The following is a 12,889-nucleotide window of genomic DNA, read 5'->3' as shown; positions in this document are numbered from 1 at the left end:
GTTATTGCAATTATAATTTTACCTAGCCAAGTGTCCAGGTACAGTTTGGTCTCTAATTTTCTTGTACTGTAGTTTTGCCTGTGTACACCACCACAGTATTTTAATCGAATAACCAACATGTTGTTAAAGTGCAGACTTTCACCCCCAACCACCTCTAATAAAACTAGTAAGAGTAACAGACATTTTTAAAACTTTAGAAGTGGTCAAATCACATCTCTGGTACATTCTTAACAAGAATGGGTTCACTGGCCAGCTCTGAAAATGAAAAGGGCCCAAAGACCTTAAACACAACACGACATTTCACCAAGAACATTCTAAAGCAGGTTGGTATATCATTGTCTTTTTGTGTGTGCATGCTGTGAAGCGCAAAAATCTCTTTATAAATGAAAATACTGAGTTTACAGAAATGGGCAAACCACTGGTTACACTTTAGACAAGAAGAACAGATTAGACTTGGTCAGAAAAAGAGCCAACACAGACCTGAAAAGATTATTTGTGAGAATAAAACCAAGATGAAGTTGTGCTAAAATGATAGGAAGAGAAAAGTGCAGAGGAGGAGAGAAACAACTTGTGATCTGATACCATATTATCTGTTCAACATAGTGGAGACAATATTATGGCAGAAACTGTGAAGAGTACGGGGCTATACTCTCTGCTCATATTCATCCAAACGCTGCAAAACTGATCAGACAGCGCTTCACAATCCAAATGGATAATGCCCCAAAGCGTACTGTAAAAGCAACCTAAGAGTTTCTCAAGGCAAGGAAATGGGATTTTCTTCAATAGCTAAGTCAGTCACCTGAGCTCACCCAACAGAGCAGCTTTTTAGTTAAGTATAAAACTAATGAGCGCTAGACCTGGGGCAGTCATTGACTACGAAAGATTTTCATCATATTATGAAGCAATCCCCATGTTTAAAATGTCCTATTATTTATTTTTTCATCCTCTGAAAATGGGGGCTGGGCATAACAGTGTCTTTAGTTTATAAACAGTCATTGCAATACTTTTGTGAAACCCCTTGAATTAAAGCTGAAAGTCTGCACTTCAATCACATCTTGATTGTTTGATTTTTAAAACCTCTCTGTGGTGCACAGAAGCAAAACTACAAAAATGATTTCTTTATCCAAGATTTTTTTTTTTTTTGCATTTTTTTTTTAATCTTTAGTTAAATTTCTTGCACTACTGAACCTAAAAAGCTTCTAGCGTGAACACGAGTGTTAAACATCTGCAACACCAGCGCTACCCTACTCTGGGATTGACTTCCTGAAACCCTACAAACTCATTTTTAAGAGATCCTGAACCCTGTGTGTTGTGCATCACGCTGAGTCGTGGCTTTTACAGCTCTATTTGTCAAGGGGTAACTTCCCAGCTTGTTGCATTCGTTGCTGTTTGCCAACATGCACTCCTGGGTTCAAAGCCATTGCAGCTTTTTGTCTCCCAAGGACTTGAATGTTTCCTGTTAAATGTATTACACCAGGATACCACTCAACAACAAGCATTTTTCAAACCTTCCCCCAGCGGCTTTTTGTCAGGTGCACAGGAACCCAGCACAATTTCCTCTGAAAGATTTGAAGCTTGAGGTTTTTTCACAGACTTTCACACCATGAATTAATTGAGTAGTCAAGCCATTTATAAAAAGTGGAATTGCCCAACTGTGTTTCACTGTCAGTTAAATTGGCTTTTCCAACCAAAAACCTACTTTCATGTTTTGCCAAAGTTTCTAGAGACTCATTGTGTCTTTGCAAGGCAAATTAAAGCCAGTGTGTTTTTCTTTTCCTTAAATTTGTCGCTCATCTGTTTGTAGGGAACCCATGTATATATGGCTGTTCGATTTAACGATATATATCAGATGACGATATAAAAACGTCTATCGTTTCATTTTACGCTATCGTTTGTTTCGTGCTGTCGCAAAATAAACTCTTTACGGCAATATTTTTTCACTGTTTTGATGGTCACTGTAGTGGCTATATTATTTTCTTAAAGTTCTCTCTTTCTCTTATATTTTATATAACCACACTACAGACGGACAAGCGCCTGTTTTTATGCGTTGTGGTTAGCAACAACGACGGTAAAACCATCCGCTTGTTTATGTTCCACATAAACCTTTCACAATAAAGCTCAAGATCCTGTTGAGACTTTTCAAAATAAACTGAATCACGTGACAGAGCAGATTATTTACGGATGAGAAGTAAAAAAGAGCCGCCAGGTGCTAAAAAATAAACCTTAGACTCAAACGTTAGAACAGGCTGTTACGGAGCCCCCCAGGGGACATGGGAGAAAAAAAAATTACGGAGGAAAAAAAAAAATTAGGGAGGAAAAAAAAAAAATTAGGGAGAAAAAAAAAAATTAAGACTGACTTTTGCGAGCGCTCGCAAAAGTATTGCGAGCGCTCGCAAAAGTATTGCGAGCGCTCGCAATACTTTTGCGAGCGCTCGCAATACTCCAACAATGGCGGCAGCTACTTAGTTGTAATATTACTCTTTCTGGGTCACAAAATACACTTTTAAGATATTTTGAGGCGTGAATGTAGTTGTGTAAACGTCAGATACCTGCTCGGTTTACAAGACATCACATATTTGCAAAAGAGCTCCGACGTTTTTGGAGATCTGACACCCACTAGCTCGAAGCTAACGGGAGGTCGAGACCTACTACAGCCGGGAGGAACACCGCTTTCCCGGCACATCGTGCCTCGACCTCCCGGTCGGCTTCGAGCTGGCGGCCTCCGAAGAATGCGGCTAAAACTTTTGCGAGATCTCGCTAAAACTTTTGCGAGATCTCGCAATACTTTTGCGAGCGCTTGCAATACTTATTGCGAGATCTCGCAATACTTTTGCGAGCGCTCGCAAAAGTCCGTCTTAATTTTTTTTTTTCCTCCCTAATTTTTTTTTTTTCCTCCCTAATTTTTTTTTTTTTCCTCCGTAATTTTTTTTTTCTCCCATGTCCCCTGGGGGGCTCCGTAGGCTGTTCCCCGCAGCACGCTGTGTAATAAATACTCACAAAGAAAACGGCGGCCTTTACAACTTATGTCTAAAAATGTATCGTTTCATAGATCGGTTAAAACACTGGACTCCAGCTACATGACGCACAGCTGGAAACACTTCCCGCAAGTCAAGATTCACAGAATTTACAGAAAATGTTACATTTTTGTGATTTATATCGTTATTGGACGATAGAATTCTTATATCGGGATATGAGATTTTGGTCATATCGCACAGCCCTACATGCATATGTAACTTGCAAACTGTATGAATGCAAAGGATCTTCCCTCTTACTCTGTCTGCTTTCCTCCAGCTCAAACCTTCCCCCAAAGGTAGTATATAGGTTAAAAGCATATGCAGCTGGGCTTAATTGCTATTATAAGTGGTATTGTCAGATCAATTGTGTTTTGTTAATGCAATGGAACCATTGGTCTAACTTTGGCCCAGCACCAGTGCCTCTGCCCTGCTCCCCTCTCTCCAAAGCATCATGCCCCCATGCTTCCCCCTAGGCAGTATATTGATCTAGCTACTTGTCATGCCTGCTGTCAGCTCTTGTCCTGCCTGCTTTCCTCTGATCCCACACTAGTATCAGAGAGGGCAATTAAGAAGAGGGTAGAGAAGATGGAGGTGAGGATAACTCGGATCATGTAGTGATGTAGAAATTGTATATGGAAATGCATTTGGCCAGTCAGGGAAATTGTGCATCAGTGGTGTGTGATAGGAATAGAGAGGGGACAGATGGATTTAAGGTTTGGAGGGAGAGTGACAGTAGATTTAGGGTTTGGATGTGTTTGCACTGGTGCTGGTAATTGTTTATCAATGTTAACTCTTGGGAGCAAAAGATTGAGTGTACACACTCCAAAAAACTCAAGCTATCAATAACCAAAAAAAGGAATAAAATGGGGAAAAGATTACTTAAAGTAAACGAAATGATCTGTCAGCAGAAGAGTTTCAATTCGACAATTTCTAAATCAAGCTTTTAGAAAAGCCACATTTCTAGTCTTAAAAAAAACTTTTCTCAAAACTAGTGTGAGCAGACTAAAAGTAAACACATTTATCTTAATACAAATAAAAGATCTTAATGTCTTCTCAGCAGGGAGGAATTTGTGCTTAAATTTAGAATTCATTCTTATTGCACGACTACTAGAGCAAAATTCAATGTTCTTATGACCGTAAGTCATAAAAATAAAGTCTATTATTTGACTTGAAGTGCAGAGGATGAATTCAGAATTTAGTCTTGCAGCCTAAGGAAAGAAACAGGAAACAAATGTGTCTGTATCGCTTGCCAGATGGAAAGCAGGGTGAACAGGCTGTGGCTGGGGTACGTGTTCTCATTTAGTATCCTTTGGGCTCGACACAGATACCTCACCTCACTGTTATCACTGATGCTTGGAGGATCGGTGCTGGTGATGCTTTCTATTTTTCCCCTGTGAGACTTAACAAAAGGCTATACAGCAAGACATTTATACAGAACAGTGGGATAAATTGTTTAAAAGAAGTAAACCTGACTTAGATTAATGTAGTAGTAGTAGTAGTACTATTAGAAATGAGATTGGCTTCCTTGATGAAAGGAATTGATCTCAGTACGGTCCTGAGCAGTGAATCAATCTTGATGTATATCATGAGATAGCTTTTGTTTTTAACAATGACGAGAGAATTGCTTTTAATGTGGCTATATGTTAACATGACTTGTAATCAGTGTGGGAACCCATTGCACTCATGGTGTCACAGCTTTGTTATAAAAGCTTGGAGATTAAGAAAGCAAAGGGGAAACTTATCTGTAAGCATAATGGAAAAACCATAAAACAGTAAAGTATGATAGAACATCCATCCATCCATTTTCAGTGTACTTCAGGGTAATGGGGGGTGGTCTGGAGCATTTTCCAGATGTAGTAGGGCAAGGTATGGCATGGGCTGGTCGCCAGAACGTTTGCATTTTAGAAAATATCCATAAGCGCTACTACAAATCTAACTTCCTTATATGCCCACATGCATGATGGGCCACATGCAACTTAAAAAAAACGCAAATGGAAACATGCACAAGCTACAAAACACAATGGAATTTGAATAAAAACATGGAACGTGATGGAATAGCTGCAGAAGTAACATGCTAACAGTAAACCGCTAATAGCAAACATATGTACAGTATTAAATGACTCAGTATAATTAAAACACGTTACCTTCCATCCTTTTGTCCGTCACATCACCGATGAATACTTCGCTTCTTTTCAGGGTGTCTCAGAAAAATCCTTTGCATGTTTTGATTTATGTCACTCCCGCAGTTGGTCCGTCATGAACCCCCCTCCCCCCGAAACACTTGCTTTATGTTTTGTGAGATTTTTAAATTTTTTTAAATTTTTTTTTTTTTTTTATAATTTTGTTTACTTTTGCATCATTTCTGGTGTTTTCTTAAGCTGCAGTCCGTTTGACCCCTTAGTGCCACTTTACACATGTTCACAAAACAAAGGAGTTCTGCCCATACCTGTATTATGGACAAAACAAATGATAAATAAGCAACATAGTTATTTATTGTGTTTGTCTGCAGGTATACATGATTCTGTGGTAGAGAATTGGCAACAACAGGCAATTCCATGTGGTCACGTTGATTTTAAATGTGTGAAGAGTTGAAAATGACATTCTCGTAGCTCTAATTTCATGTATTGAGTTACTCAGAGCTGGTAAAATTTCTCAAACAAGTTATACATTTAGAAACTAATTTCCAAAAAGCTTGAAAAAAGCAAAGTGCACTGACAACTCCTCCGTGGTAAGAATATATATCCTGTCATAAAATAAACATAATAGATATTTGATCCTACTTCAATGTTTACTGTGCTGAGAGAGGCTGAGCAGGGCAACAGAGGACGCATTCAGATCGGGTTTTAGATTTGCTTTTGCCCGGCTGGTGTCTCAGATTGTTTATAAATGTGCACAATATCTTTTCCCTCAGCTGTGTTATTTCCATTTTATCTATCTCTACATCCTTTAATCTTCTCTCTGCCACTCTGTGTCTCCCCCTGTCTCCACTCTCCACCCTTGCGTCATGTCGTTCATCCATCCATCAGCTAAACCCGAGAACTCGGCCTCCCCTGTAACAGTGGTTGCTGGCACTAAGCCAATCACTGTGGCAAGCTGTAAGTCAGCAAATGGCCAACCCGCTGCCGAGATCTCCTGGGTGACTACAGCCAATGGCAATTACACAACGAAGCAGCAGCCGGGGACTGACAACACGTTGACGGTGATCAGCGAGTACATCATGGTCCCAACGCCAAACGACAACGGGAAAGAAATTACCTGTGTCGTATCACACAGGACCCTGGTCAAACCAGAGAGCTTCAAGATGAATTTAGCAGTTCAGTGTAAGACCTCTCACAAGTGCACATACATCCATCAGCAATTATTCTAAGCCGATTAATTGAGCTCATTGTATTGGGTTTTTCTTTATTTTTAAATTAATAAATTAAATTTCCTCCTCCCATTCATTCTTTCTTCCCCCAGTTGCTCCCCAGGTAACCATAGAAGGTTATGACAACAACTGGTACATCGGCCGCACAAATGTGGCGCTCACCTGCAAGGCTAATGCAAACCCCCCTCCAACCACTATCCAGTGGAAGTCGTGAGTATTGGCACATCCTTAAATCTATATTGTCTTATCTCTTTGTCCGTCTCTCCCATTTTTCTTTAGTCACATTTTCCCTTTCTTACCCTTCATCACCAGCTTCACAGTCCTCACAGAGCTATAATTAGCGCTTTTATTATTGCAACTACAGAACTGTGCTCTGATTATGGAGATAGTTAAATAATTTGTCATAATGGACTCTGTGACTTGAGATTTAACCCTTGCATAATGAGAAACACAGTGTGCGTCTGTCTCCATTTTCTGTATTATCAGCTATTAACATAACTGTGACAAAATCTGGGGGAAAAAAAAGTCTGGAAGTTTAAAATAGAAGAAATGAGATTTTGGGATTGGATCCAGCAACACTGATTTTCCTGCTGTCCCCATTGTATCTCCAGCAGTGTGTTATAATGGATTGCCTTTTAGGGAAGGGTGGCAAACTGATTGGTTTTGTGCTGCTGATCAAGATTAGCTTAATATGACGAAACAGTACAACGCAGCACGTTTCTGTAAATGTCCGACTCTCTGTCCCCAGTGTCAAATGTCCTATTTTTCTTTTCCTGTTCTCTTCTTTCTCATACCGATATGCACTTTTGTCCCTCTAGGACGACAGGAGAGTTTCCACCTGCAGTGCAGGTCAGTGAAAATGTGCTCAAGGTACAGAATGTGGACGAGTCTGTCAACACCACTTTTTTCTGTGAGGTCAACAACCAAATCGGGACGACCAAAGAACAGTTTGGGATCCTGGTCAGAGGTGAGTTTAAGTGTCACAGATCAGCGCAGCATGCTAAAATTAGGCACCTGCTTAAGTGGCCTTTACAATTTCAGTTAGATAACATTTTAAATATCATATTTCAGCATCGTGTGATGTTTCTCAGTGGAAACAATCTCATTTGTGCACTTCCCTGTGACATAATGAATTAACATTATGATTGTTCCTGTCACTGCAAGTCAACCCTTCTGTGGCTCTAAATGGATTAAAACCAATACGAAGGGTAATTTGCGCAACTTGCAAATGCCCCAGCACGCTGATAAATTGTACACAGTAAAGGCATCAATAAAGCAGTGAACATTTCATAAGTAAAGTGAGAAAGCCCACTCTTGGGACTCACTTGGGTCTCATTCATCATGTAAACGTTTCCCTTAGCTTGTACATAAAAACATTTATATCTGAACCGCGAACTGGAACAAAGTGCACTTTTATCACACAGGCTACACATTTCCTGGTGTCCTCTGCTCTCATGTCTTCCCTAGGGATGCACCTTGGATGCACCTTACATGCACCTCACATGTCACATATTCACACACACAAACGGACACATTTTCTGTGCTGAGGGCTAACTTGGGTGTTTAGTGTAGGGCTAAGGGGTCCAGCTGCTCAGTCCATGGTGTGTGTCTGTGTGAGTGAGTGCGCGTGTGTGTGTGGGAGGGAATCTGAGCGATCAGAGCTTGCATGTGCATTCCTTTTATGTGTTTTTTTTTTCTTTTTTCTTTCTTGTTGTTGTTCTTCAACGTCATAAAACCCTTCCCCTCTCTGCTTTTAAGAGTGCGTGTTAGTTTTTTGTGTATCTTTGCATGCGCTTAATAAACTCTATTATCAAAGTTTCCATGCTTTATCAATACCCAAGGTCTGTCAGCTGCTTAGTACATCTTTTGGCATTTGCATTTTTTTTTCCCCTGAAGGTTTTTCATGGTAGTTCAATATTGTGAGAGCTGCACACGAACTAGACGGTTCCCATAGATATTTTCACTTCTACTTTTTCTTATTCTTTCTTTTTTGCTTCTCAGCCATACTCTGTGCCATCAGTAACAACAGGAAACACTAACGCAAAGCAAGCAACACATAAAGTGACACATTTGGCTCAAAATGATACGGTTCACTTTGTAATATAGTGGATTTTAGAATAGTCTGCAGTATGGCTGCAGTGATGCATGAACTAAAATACTTTGGGTGTGTGTGGGTACATGTTTGCAGGTTGTGAAATGTATGCATGTATTCAGGTGTAAGCACTTGGAGAGAACCTTCCAGAGCAGGTCATACAGTCCAATTGCTGCTGTTTGAGAGTTTTAGCCACCCCTTTCAACAGTGTTCACTTCTGTATTTCACCTCATACAAAATACATCCTCCTTCACTCTTCAGCCTGCACTTAGCCGGAAGTGATTTTCTGCTGACATCGGGGTAAACCTTTTCCATGATGGGCAGAGAGTGACTACATCTTAAGAGCCACCCAGCTCCTCCATGGCCTCATTTCAACATTTTTTTTTTTTTTTTTTGCTTCATCTAGTCCTCTTGCTCCGTCTCTCCCGATTTCATTTTTGTTTCTCTCTCACTCCCCCCTACATCTTTCGTCAAGTCCCTTGGCTCCTTATGGTGCCACAGCATGCGTCACCACCACTCCTCTGGGGCCATTCTGTACTGCTGCATACAGTAGGTAGTGTAAATGGCTTCTGTAGCACAAAAGGATGTCACCAACTCCTGCTGTGTATTACAAGACACAAGCAAGTGAGATACAAAGATCCAGCGAGCAGAGGGAGAAAGAGGCTGCTGCTTTTAGACTACAAAGATGGGGAACATGCCACACCAAGATAAATCAGTGCCAGCATGCAATCCTCAGTCAAAGAAGCAGAGAGTAATGGAGAGAGAAAGCGATGCTGACAGCATTTAAAACTCATGGGAATCATGTGCTGCTGCATCCCATCTCCACCACTATTGGCCTCCGCTATCTCTCAGCGTAGCGTGTGTTTCTGTCCGTCTCCAAGCCTCTCAGAGCGGATCAGTCACCCTTTGCTGCTTCAGCTCCTGGCTGCTTCTCTTCTCAATTCCACCATCCGTTCCTCTCCTGCTCTGTCTTTTATCCTACATTTTCACTCCTCCCCCATTCTTCATCCCACTTCCCTCTTTCTCTTCTTTCATTTTCTTTCGGGTCTGCTTGTTCCTTACCCGCGTTGAACTTCCCACAGTTGGTCTTATTCTCTTGCTACCGACCACCTCCTCCTTCCATCCTACTCTTCTCTTACTCATTGGCACAGAAGGAGGATAAGATGCGAGCTAAAATTGCCAACACTTAATAGGTGACTAAACCAACAAGCGAGTGTCAAAGGAAAAGAAGTTTCTAGATAGCAAAAAGGGAGAGAAGTGCACATAAAGAAAGACGGTCGGTACTATTAAAGAGAAATTAAGGAGTCTAAGAAAGATGTGTAATGCCTTCAGATGGGATTGCAGTTCAGACCTGTGGATGCTAATGTGAACGTGTGTAGACAAACGGGGCTAAGAGGGGCCGACAGGCGTGAAATGGCCAGCACCTGCTACATAGCAGGTCCCCCCACTCCCCTTTACCCCACAGCTGCATGACACACACAAATTTACACACTAGTGTCTGTGTGCTTACTCGCGCCTTCTGCCCTCGGTCTTGTCCTGTGCACATGGAGGCAGCAAGAGGGATGGATGTCCTCTCTTCTCCTTGCCTCTCCTCCTCTCAGCTTCGATCCTGCTGCTTAGTCACACAGGCACGCAAACACATCCTAGCCTTCTCTCTTCTTGCATTTCTTTCGATTTATCTCTCCGATGCCATCTATTTCACTGCAGTTTGCTCTTTCATTGCATCTCTCATCCACTCAGTTAGCATATGCTCTCTCCTCATCCTCCTTATCTCTCTCAGGTTGTCTTTCAGCCTCCGCAAGTCTGCCGCTGATCTTCTTGCTCAGAAAAGAGACTCCTGCCCCCAGCATTTTCCTTCTCTCCATCTCATGCTTGTGCTATCTTTCTCTCTCTAAGCTTAACTCTTAAATACCAGTAGCTCTTCCTTAATCACAGCTTAGTAGTCTCCATCCCTCCCTCCATCCCTCCGTTCTGGGCTCCTCTCAGGGGGGGTTCTTGTGTGGCTAACCCAGATTCCATCCATTTTTTTTCTTGGTTTTTTCCCTCATCATTCCTTAAAGGGGTGGCTCAGCTGAACCTCAAAAAAGTTAAATGCTCTAGATTGAATCCCCCACATGGTCTGAAGGGCTCTTCAGTTAAACGGAAAAGAGATTTCCTCCCAATTCAGTGCATTTTTCCCATTTTCAGACTCATCCAAGGAGACAGTTCAAGGGCAAGGGGCTTGGCTATTTTCCTCCGTGGGGTAGAGTGTGTGAGTGTGTCTGTGTGTGTACGCCTGTATCTGTCTGCGTCTGTCGTTGTGTGTCTCCGGCCATGCGAAAACAGCCAGAGAACAGGTCTGATGGAGCCAAGTCTCCCTCCAGCCTGCAACTGGCCCCCTTCCCACCCCTAATTAGCACACACAAACACACATTTCTGGAGACACACACTCGCACAGACACACTCAGCTGTGTTCAATAACTTAACATACTGACAGAGAATACTACTAAGGGATGCTCTAGGTGCAGCCCAGCACAACATCCGAGCAGTGATGACCATGGAGCACGTGTGTATGTATGTGAATGAGACCATGCATGTTTTTTGGACGGCTGCAGCAAACGTTACTTCTGCTCCATCTCTCTCATTACTCGCGGTCACTTGGAGCGTACAGTTGTGTTGGACATGACTTCATAAGGACCATGCTGTTTTTTTGGCTTCCACAGTATGTTGTGTGTCTCTGTGTGTGTGAGTTTTATGTTGTTGTTTTTTTTGGTTTTTTTGGGGGGTTTTTTTTGTTTTTTTTGGGGGGGGGGTCATACTGCATGTTTGGTTTTCTCCCCACATTATCTACACAGCATGCATATTGCAGTTTTTCATCTGGTTCATTCGTCAGCATGTCTTTGAGGTGGCCTCTCGTCACTCACTCAAATTCCACTGGTGCTTTGTTAGGTTGTGACTGAGTCTGCACTTGGAGTCTGTGATGGCTCCTTTACATCTCTTTTTGTGAATCTTTTAAATGTTGTCTCCAGAAGGGTAGAATAAAACATGATGTATTATCCACAAAAGGATTTACCAGCGCAGACTTTGAAAAAAAAATACTCTTAAGAACTGACTTGAGTTACGCATTAAATATAATTAGATGAGTAGAATTCAGAGAGAATTTGCATTTGATTTTCAGCGTAATTCCCTTTGATGTGACAGCAGTGTGTGGCAGCATCGGGCCCAAACTTGGCACTGAGATTTTCACCACATAGCATGTGGTGGAGCTCCACAGAGTCGGAGGTGATAATGCATTTCTTGTGTTCCTGTTACAAGTGGACACCGAGGGCTAGCTCTCACTCTCATGTGTGTGTGAAGGGGAATGTTTAGCACAGCTTGGGGGGGGGGGGATCTGTGTGCAAGGGGAAAGTAGTGTGAGAAGATGTACGAAAGGAAAGAAAAATGTACCCGCATTATTAATTCTTTCCCTAGGCATGTGTTGAAAGTGAAGCATAGAGGAGGAGAGCACAGAGAAGTAACACATGACAGAAATACAAACGCAAATTGGACAGGGAAAATGGATTTGGAGGGCTGAAGGAGCGTGTGCAGGAGACAGCTAGTGAAGTGGAGGCAGAGATGGAGAAAATGGTAGCAGAACTGAGGAGAGGAAGAAAAGAGTGAAGCACAGGTGTAGACAGCAGTAGACTACCATTCTCTCTTTTGACACGAATCAGTGTTACACGAGTAATACTGTCAGCTCTCTGTACAGTTAACAAGAGAGGCCGGCTTCTGTTGGATTTCAAATGGAACCGACAATAAGAATCGAGCTGATTTGCTACTTTCGAATTTAGGCAGGGATTTCAACGGCAGCGTCTACCGGTTAATCCTCTGCCGCGGCTGGTGAAAGTGCAGAGTGTGGAAAGGAAAGCAAGAGCGGTAAGAGAGGATGTTCGGCTTAACCGAGGGCTCTTGATCACTTTCTGCCAGAGTCTGAAATTAAAAAATACATTTTCTCACCACAATTTATTTGGTTTTATTCTGTAGTTAATGCGCTCAAACCTGAGTGGAGCGGTAGCACTTTGGAGTGACAGATAACAAACAGCCTATATTCCATTACATCATGTTTCAACAAAGCGCATTGTTGCAGAAAGAGCAACAGGAAAGCCTTTAATTTCATTCTGAGGCATCACGAAGTAATGAGTACAATAAATAAGAAATCGGAGACATGAACGTGAATGCTTTGAACCCTGTAAAAGTAGGAATAATGTATATTGAGACATCATTTTCCGTTCCTACTTCAAGCAGGCTTACTTTTATATCTTCCAAGAAGGCATGCTGCAGGAACAGCTTACGGAATAAAGTCTAAGCTGTCTTTCTAATTTGTTATTCCTGTCTGAGTTATACCACTCGTTATGTCGTCGGCATATTCCCTTTAACGTTTGTAGAACACTTCTATCC

General features: G+C 41.8%; 1 protein-coding gene across 2 annotated transcripts in view; it reads left to right on the top strand.

Annotated features, from left to right (window-relative positions):
• LOC147319051 (nectin-2) overlaps positions 1–12,889 on the top strand; it is an 86,172-nt gene that overhangs the window by 32,073 nt on the left and 41,210 nt on the right. For both annotated transcript variants that reach the window (XM_086311340.1, XM_086311339.1), the window contains exons 4-6: positions 6,041–6,334; positions 6,474–6,591; positions 7,200–7,348. In XM_086311340.1, the coding sequence (XP_086167466.1) occupies positions 6,041–6,334; positions 6,474–6,591; positions 7,200–7,348 (561 nt within the window). The remainder of the gene's footprint in view (positions 1–6,040; positions 6,335–6,473; positions 6,592–7,199; positions 7,349–12,889) is intronic.

Source organism: Aulonocara sp. 'chitande type north' Nkhata Bay, linkage group LG11, assembly GCF_057382095.1.
Source record: "Aulonocara sp. 'chitande type north' Nkhata Bay isolate Kocher_YH1m ecotype deep benthic linkage group LG11, A_spYH_male_GT1.1, whole genome shotgun sequence".
In the NCBI taxonomy this organism is placed as follows: Eukaryota; Metazoa; Chordata; class Actinopteri; order Cichliformes; family Cichlidae; genus Aulonocara; species Aulonocara sp. 'chitande type north' Nkhata Bay.
This window is presented reverse-complemented; position numbering and strand designations above follow the sequence as displayed.